Source organism: Anopheles bellator, chromosome 2 (assembly GCF_943735745.2).
Source record: "Anopheles bellator chromosome 2, idAnoBellAS_SP24_06.2, whole genome shotgun sequence".
Lineage (NCBI taxonomy): Eukaryota > Metazoa > Arthropoda > Insecta > Diptera > Culicidae > Anopheles > Anopheles bellator.
Genome location: NC_071286.1, coordinates 66,854,494 through 66,863,156, shown reverse-complemented (window position 1 = coordinate 66,863,156; position 8,663 = coordinate 66,854,494). Strand labels below are relative to the sequence as shown.

Genomic DNA, 8,663 nt, shown 5'->3' with positions numbered 1-8,663 from the left:
GCCGGACCGCGCATCTGTATCGGTATGCTTTAGCAGAGACTTTTGCAGTGCCATCACTTCTGCTTGGTCCAAGTTAATGCTGTCTTTTTTATTTCAGGCATCCGACAAGGCGTGTTAGTGGCCAAAATAGCACTAGTTCTGATGCTCTCAAGGTTCAACTTCACCGCTACTAAGCCGAAACATATCGAATTCGAACCGGCCACCGTACCATTAGCCCCAAAAGGTGGCCTTCCCATGAGAATCGAACGGAGAAAGTGAAGGCGTCCTAACTTTAGGTTCCATTAATATCATAAACTTATTTTACGAAACCAAACATAAGCGGGTTTAACCAATTTTGGCAATGCAATTAGATAAATTAAATCTTCTCGTTCAGTTTGTGTTCGTGAGTTCCACTGAGCTGAAACTGTTACACTGAAATCGCTTCCTTGTCTTCAAGCGTGATAGCAAGACTCAGGGGATGACTTTGAAAAAATTTTAAAACTTGCAACATCATCGATGCCGTTCGCGTTCTCTTTCGTCGTTGAATCGGACGCTTGTTTACTGCGAATGTGATTGTGATGTTGTGATTACGAACCGAAACAACACCCAGCAAAATCACTCAGAAGAGCTAGAAGAAGTCTGATAGCGGTAGAGCCCCTGTGGAGAGTTGTTATCACGGGCTTTAGCAGACAAAACGAACCAATGATTAGATACCGTGGCTAGGCGATAAATTTGCGCACGTTGACCGTCTAGATGATTGATTGTTGTTAACTGAACAATGTTTGGAGAACGCCGATTGTAAACAACAGAGGATTGAATCAAACACGGTGTTGCACAGCTTTTATTGACCGTCTAGAACAAAGCCAACGTATCTCGTCGTGCTATAGCTGCATTATGAAAATATTTCATCAAAATCAAGGCAATTTTTTATAACTTCGAAAGACACCATAAGCATATGTAAGTAAAAGTACAAGATGAGAATCTTAGCAGTTAATGAACAATAATAACGACGGTAGAAACGCTTAGCTTTCATTTTTTGATAAATGCCACAAAACAACAAACTCAGGGGAAAAGCGTTGTCAATAAAGCCGCATCGTGACACAACCATCACAACGCCTAGGACTGTTCCGAACGGATCGTGCCTGACATTAGTGATTTAAGATCGATACCCTTCGTAATGATTGTACGAAAATCAAATGAAAATAACAATTCATTAAGGTACATTTTTTGCTGCAAACATAAATTCCTATTCGAAGCAGCGACGAAAACGCACGGCCCTGCTCGAAGAAAAGACGGGAAAAACCGGAACTTTTAGCTTTTAGCAAAAGCAAAAAGCGATACTCCCAGCGTTACGCATTTCCACGCCGAGAGGAAGGTCAAATTTCCGGCTGAACGTTTCAACTTATCTCGTTCCGGCCACAAAGTGCCAATGGCACGTAACGAAGTCGCCCAACCTGGGCACCACCCCCCCTCCCGAAGCGTGCCCACGGAACTCCAGACGACAGTCAGGCCAGCCGGTTGGCGGCGGCTGTGTACGCCACTTTGCCGTGAAACCACATCATTCGGTCCATTTTCAACGATCATTTCGCGCACGAGCAACAACAAAAAAATCGAAAGAAAACCTACGACGAGAATCCTATTCGAGAAGGATATTTGAGCACCACCCAGGACCTGGGGGAGGCGGTTGGCATTTCGGAGGCCGCGTTGGGCGTTATCGGTCTATAAATTTTAAATGAGCTCAAATTTCCTCCTTAAATCATCATCCACGTTGGTGAGGGCTCATCTTCCCGGCTGGCCTTTCTCGTTGTCGCGAGTTGATTTTTCCGCTTCTTTACGACGATCGGAGCTTCGGTGCCGAAGGGGGAAAAACGGAGAAAATCTTCCACCTTCAAGGCTTGGTAGCGCTTGGAGCAGATGGTTGGATGTGGACGCCAACATGTTCAATGCACTGCCATTGCAAAGGTCAGGAAAGGTTCAAAAAATTTACTGGGCGCGCTCCTCATTCGGTTGGGCCATTCTTGTCGTCTAAATGGCTTCCTGGGCACAGCGTCGAAGATCAATAGGTCGGAGTAAGAAAGTGGAAAATTAAATATAATTTAAACATCACACAGACAATAAAATCTCACAACGAAGCATTCAACCTTGCGGCTGGCAAAAGTCTACATACATACGCCCATAGGAGGCCCATTAGGAGAAAGCGGATGGTTCGGATAATGAAAAAGGAAAACTCCTAGCCCATAAGAAAGTGTACGGAGAAACCAAGCAATTTCGGTAGAATGAAATGAGTTTCACAGGCAGCCGCAACCGACCGAAAAAGGAATCCCTGAAGCTGAAGCTGTTGTTATTTGGGTGCCCGTTTTTCTTTTGTAGTTCCCTTCTGTGGCAGCCCGCGAGGCATCGAGCAGGTCTCCGTCCGAAATGAAGGAAACTTCCGCCAACACACGCTGGATTGGCGCGGCAAAGTGTAGAGAAATTATTTAACGAGTTTCGAGCCCTTAAATGTTTGGAATGTTTTCTAGCCAAGGCTCCTGTTGTCATCTCACCGCACGGTACTCGGGTGCTTGGGCGGGCTTTTCCATTTCCCTGATCGAAAGCATCCGAGCTTCCACCGTTCGAATGGAAGATACTGACAGCATGCAGCACCGATCGGTGGCAGCAGCGGTTAAAGGCAAACCACTGACAAGATTTCCATACAACCCGGGTCACGCTAATTATGGTTCCGGAAAAATGTTTCCGACTTCATTAGCGTAAGCGAACTGCGCCGAGAGCCCCGAGGGAACAAGAACACGGCAGCTGGGTAGCTCCACGGGAAGGCACGCTCGTATTCGTCATTGTCATCCTAGCTTGATGCTCGTCCTTCTTTTCGGGCTCGTGCAGGTTGACTGATGATGGATCCACGGCGACAACCACGACGACGACACCGAGGACGGTACGTAGGTTCTTTTCTGAATAGTCTTTTCACGGTACGTGCGTACATGGAGCATAATTTAGTTTGGGGAAGTTTCACAATTTGTCTTCCGAGAAAAATGTGTTGTTGTGGGACTACCGCACAATGGGCCACGGTTCGGTGCGACAGGCTTTAATTTTTCACTGTCGGGTGAGCAAAACTGCAAACTACTAAGGTGCAACCTGAGGCTCTGGAAATGTGCAAGGACAATGTAACGTGATGTGGAAAATGGTCGAACAGTGTATAAAGTTTCACTCCGAAACACTCTCAAACACCCAAAGCGAAGGATGTGCCGCGCACCTACGGTGACATTTGTTCTCCCCCGTGGGTGCTTTCAATTGCGTTGGATGTTTAAAATAGCGGAAACACCAACACTAAATGCGCGACACCGCCCAGCCTCGGTGCTCTCAGTGGGCTGTCGGTTGAAAAAGGAATCATTAGCAGTCCCGTTATGGGCCGTGTATCGAACGAGCACCCGGGGAATAGCGACGATCCGAAGCAACTTTTCATAATCACTTCGGTCCTCATCCGAGGTCCAGAGGCACGAAAGCTTCGAAGGCCAACCCGCAGGAGACAAATTCGCCAGCGGCAAGGTCGTCCGCCTAAGAAGCGTACTAAGCCCCTATGATTGAGTGCCCATATTTCCACCATTTTCCCCCACGAGCCCAAGAATCACGAGCAAAGCGCAGCCCTCGGCGTGCCGTGGGGAGGATGATAAATTTCCGGAAGCATTAATTCCAACAGTATCACAAATCTTCAAGTCTCTACACGAAACTGGGTGGCCTAATGTGCCTATTACAAGTTTTTTTCGCTCATGTTTGTGGAAAATCTTCGTATCTCCGCAATTTTTTACACAAACTCGCTTCGTTCTGTTGCATTGCACCCGAGTCGTTTCACAGAAAAGTTCCCAATGGTTCGAGTTGATCAATCTAATTGCCCGAGCTTGAAACGGAACGAAAACTTTGCACTGGTGCTCGAGGCATTGCAAAATGTCATCAAATTTTATCCTTATTGAAAGCCATTCCATTTGCAAACAAGGCACCACGATGAAACGATTCTGGGCCGGTGGATTACGATCCAGCAGTTCGTCTTTGGCTACACTCGGCAAACGCAAACAGTAGACTCCGAGATCCGAGTCCAATCGGTGTCGGTTGATCCCGAGACAGTGGTGTCCGGCATCCGGTGGCCGGAACCGAAAGACCTCCCATTTCCACCGGCTACGCAAGCATAACAATCATCGGGATGCACCTTTCCACTAGGGCGTTTGGATTCTTTTGGCTCCCCCGAGGGCCTAAGGCTCGAGCCACCTGTCCTGAGATAATAGCCAGAGGTTTAGGAAGGAATTATGAATTCAAAATGTGCCATCATCGTCGGTCGGAGTGCTACAGGAAGCGCAAAAAAGTCCACAAAATGTCGACTATCCGGTCCGGTCACTGGAAAGTCCAGCCCCGAGGTCCTGAGGGCAGTCACAACGACAGGATGGCCCGCAAACGACGATAAGCTGGCTGCTAAACTAGTAACGACCGGATTGCGGGTCAGGTTGCTTCCTACCAGGCTCGTTTATATTCATTCATTTCCATTACGGGCACACCATCAAATGTACATCTACCTATTGGTCCGCCCGAGCGCTGTTGGTTTTGCTCAGCTGATCCCAAAAGATGGTACGAAAATGTATGCACAGAACTTTTGTCGGCTAAACTCCGATGCGAAAATTGGCCAAAAACGTACTCTAGCGTAGCGCAACGAATTTGTGATACTTTTGCGTGCGTAAGCTTAGGATTAACCGTTTTAATTATTTTATGCAAAATAAGACATTATTCGGAATGTGTATCCATCCGACGATTTGGTTCACGTTTTTCCAATATATTCTCGTGCATGACTCTCGTAAAGTAAGCCAATTGCCCGAAACCAAACCCTGACCAGACTCCAACAGTAATCAATAAACTTTTCTCATTCGCCTCTGTCATTTAATTACTATCATCAAGCACTGCATAATTTGAGAATGATTTTGCAACATATCCGCAGACATATTGATGCAGATGTAGAACGATAAATCACGTCACTAGTCCATCACTGTTTGCCATCGGTTTCGCTTGAACTCACTTGTGTTGCAGATACAAATAAATGAAAAACAGGCAACGGTTCCGTCTGGAAAAGAAAAATCTGACAGGGGTATCGATGGGCGTAGGAATTCCAATATCTTTCCCGCCAGCTATCCTTAGTGAATAAACTGATCCGTCACCGGCAACCGCTTCATTGCCCACGGTCATAACCATAAAATCAGCGCCCACGTGCGCTACTCGGTGTATGCAAAGTGTGGTGGCCGCATTTTTTTACGGTTTTATAATTTCGGTGTTTTTGTTTGCGAACCGAGGCGAAATTTGATTTGAAAGTTTGTATTTGATTTATGCCGATCGCGTTGGCAGTTGGGCCGGCCAAAGTTACGCCTTAATGAACCTCATAAAGCATGACGATCCATAATTTAGTCCACTTTTTGGCTGCCACGGCAGCTGATGTGCGTTTCACGGATTGGGCGCATATTTAATTGTGTGGTGGTATTTCAAGTTGATGGTGTTGTGGAGCTGAAATTCATTAGCTCTTTAAAGCATTTTTATCGTCGTTGCGATTAAGCTGTACTTAAAATGTTTTACATTCTCTAAATTATGTATTTATTAACATGCTTTTGAAACATGCTGATATCGAAGCTTGGCAAAGGGGCATTCCTACAGCTTACCTATTAAGCCACATAAGCCACAATAAACTCCTTTCGGACATTCCGATATGCATGATGCTACCTGTAGTTCTGGTCGGTGTAGACTGGCCACATCCCGCAAAGAGTAGTATGTTGGCTGATAGCCACCCAAAGCACACATTTGCGCTTGCCGAAGGCGGCTGACGCAAAGAGCAACTTCTTGCCAGTCCTGGCAGTGCCTGGCATGACGAAGCATCGGACCACGCCCGTCCGGTGAGCCAGCGTTGATTATAGCCGACAGAATTATTTCTGATTTACAGGACCGGATCGTCGGTCTCACCGGATGTTGACCAGGCCGGGTTCGGGCCGCCCATTCGACCGAGCCCGCCGGGTCACGTAACGACAATAAAGTACAAATTTATTCATGATTCGTTTGGCATCACGAAAGGCGAAATTAAGTGCTGCCCGGGAATGGCAACCCGGGAGGCCACTCTGGCAAGCACTATTTGTTTTCCAGTCCGACCCCTGCGAACGGAGACCGCCACCGGAGACCGATTGTACAAATGCTAAAAATGAAATACTTCCGCAACATGCTTCTAGCAACGGCACCCAGCCACCCAGGCGGCAGGACCGTTTTCCAGCCGAGAAACATCTTCAGGATAACTCCCACAGTCTGGAACGGAAGCCTGCACGAACCTCGGATGTCACACAACAAACATCAACAATAGGAACCGACTGATTATAGAAGTTATAATTTTATTTACATCACCGTCAACCGGGTTGGTTGGAAGAACGACAACTTTATACTCTCGACTCTCTCGGGCAGGGATGTGGGATTCGGTCCGGTTCCGCGCCGGAGGCGTTAGTTCGCCTTTGCCCGCACCCATCAAAGTCATACAGGATTGACTCAGCCGTTAAGGGAGTGCGACAAAGCGTTGCAGTGATTGCACAAACAAGCGACTTCCGTTTGTGTTTAATTTATCTTCCCCGAACGGTGTAAACTTCCGCTCCGCGAAGACGGTTGTGTCAACATTTACCCCAGCGGGGACCCTTGGCAGACGAGCATAAATACGTGGGGGCCGAGCACTGACGGATTAGAAAGTGAACCCAAGGCTCCCGAGCACATCAGCATGGACAGTAAGGCAACTTTGATTCTCCTGGCGTTCGGTTTGGTTTGCGTGCTGCAGGTACATTTGAGCCTCAGTATATTATTACTTGCGGTTGTGAGTTTTCATAGCACCGCTTTGTCCCCGATCCAGGTTAACCCAGCCCAGGCAACCAACACCCATGTGCGCCAGCTTCTGCAGGCGTTCAGAAAGATCGACCTGGACACCACCAAGAAGAGTTTCTACATCCACAACGTAAAGTACGGCATTCAGGTCCATCTCCGGGAACCGCTCATGAAGGTAGCTGGCGCTTTTCCGGAATCGGCAAAGGTATGCTGGGCGGGCTGGACAAACTATGCCATATGCTAACCGTTAACTCGTTAACCAGCTCTCGGACGCATGTTTGTCGCGCATGGTGAAGGAGGTGGACGAAATCGAACTCACTTTCTACGCCAAGTTCAGCTACCACTGCGTAGATCATCCCCAGTACTCGGTCGCGTGCATGGAAGCTGCCCAACCCGAGTACAACACCAGCTTAATGGAGCTGGCGACCAAAACGAAAAGCTGCCTGCGACAGTAAAATGTTAAAATGTGGCTTTTGTGCTTGAATGTGTTTTAATGAAATAAAGTTGATTTACTGCAATTCAGAAAAAGAAATATTTATTACTGTAGATAATTGGCAGTTCTAATAGAAGCACAATGATGTGATCAATTCCCTATATAATTTTTTTAAATTACAGCAATAAACATAATTAATGAATTTGTAAAGAGATTATTGATTGTCGAAAAACTTGCACACACTCGATTCGCTTCTTAAATTTGCTCCAAGCTCTCTTCAAACGCCAGTGTCAATCTTAATAATCATTAATAAAGGTTGAGCAATAATTTACTCAACTGGTTTGAATGCAACTTTGTTCTATTGAATACTTTCCCATCGAGTCGGTTGCTTGTAAATTATCGATCAATGTCGATGAATGGGTCAGTATGTTGAGACAGCAGGATTTATACTTTCAATTGCATTGATGACGTGATCAATATCGCAGAGTAATCGTTTGAAGTGTTCGAGTCGTCTAAGACGACATAAAACATGAATTTTGCCACAAGAGGCTATGTGACGGGAAAGCTGGGATGGAGTTCATCTAAGCGGCAAAACAGAGCCACAGAAGGAAGGATTCGTTTCGAAGACCTGACACAGGAAATGTAATACATTTTCCGTTCCACAGCAACGGAAAGGAGACCGAAGTTGTCTTGTGTTTCGTTCTACCATCTCGGAATTTTCTGGTTAACAATATCTGCGACAATAAAGAGACATCTTTTGTGACTTCCTAAACCTCAACCCAAACCCACATCAAATAGGTTATACTTCGAATTCGCCCACTCATTCTTTGTTGCTCGAGAAGGAGCGATAAGGTAAACTAATGAGACGGAAGTATAGCGCAGTTAAGCAAAACCGATCAACGATTGTTGTTGAATTGTTTTGTCAAGAGCCTTCGGGAAAAAAATCTTCTTTCAAAACACTCATCACATCAAACTGGTAGCCACCGTCACCGCAGCCTCCGGACGAACTGCCTCCAGGAGCAAGGAAACGGTAAAAGTTTCTCCAAAAAGGGTTTCGAAAAAGCAACCCTCAAACAAAAAGCGAGTTGAATCACTCGCCCTGGGCCTCAAGCCACCGCGTGGTCAACTCGGGAACTAACTCACTTCCAAGTGTTACTTTCCCACACGCTGGACAGTGGAGAAAAGGAACACGAATCACAGAGAAGTTATTAAAATAATGCCGCAGCATCGAAGGACGCCCAAAGCAGAGAAACCTTTGACCCAACATAGCGTAAGGCTGCGTAATGTGGCGATTAATAAAGCTAAAGGTCCACGAGCCAGCCTCCAGCATAATAATGGGCGATAAAGGCTTTCATTAAGGGCGTAATGAACGTTCGGCCGT

The 8,663-nt window shown here is 46.5% G+C and overlaps 1 protein-coding gene across 1 annotated transcript; it reads left to right on the top strand.

Annotated features, from left to right (window-relative positions):
• Nucleotides 1-6,673: 6,673 nt before the first annotated feature.
• LOC131206954 (uncharacterized) lies at nucleotides 6,674-7,393 on the top strand. Its single transcript, XM_058199560.1, has 3 exons — nucleotides 6,674-6,805; nucleotides 6,878-7,054; nucleotides 7,113-7,393. The coding sequence occupies exons 1-3, from the start codon at nucleotides 6,749-6,751 to the stop codon at nucleotides 7,302-7,304; spliced, it is 426 nt and encodes a 141-aa protein (XP_058055543.1). The 5' UTR covers nucleotides 6,674-6,748; the 3' UTR covers nucleotides 7,305-7,393.
• Nucleotides 7,394-8,663: the final 1,270 nt, after the last annotated feature.

What these genes read in the sequence shown, in the direction of transcription:
- LOC131206954 (XM_058199560.1), top strand. Translation starts at nt 6,749, where the DNA reads ATGGACAGTAAGGCAACTTTGATTCTCCTGGCGTTCGGTTTGGTTTGC. An exon ending in GTTTGGTTTGCGTGCTGCAG is followed by an intron (nt 6,806 to 6,877) that starts GTACATTTGAGC and finishes TCCCCGATCCAG; the next exon opens with GTTAACCCAGCCCAGGCAAC. An exon ending in CTTTTCCGGAATCGGCAAAG is followed by an intron (nt 7,055 to 7,112) that starts GTATGCTGGGCG and finishes CTCGTTAACCAG; the next exon opens with CTCTCGGACGCATGTTTGTC.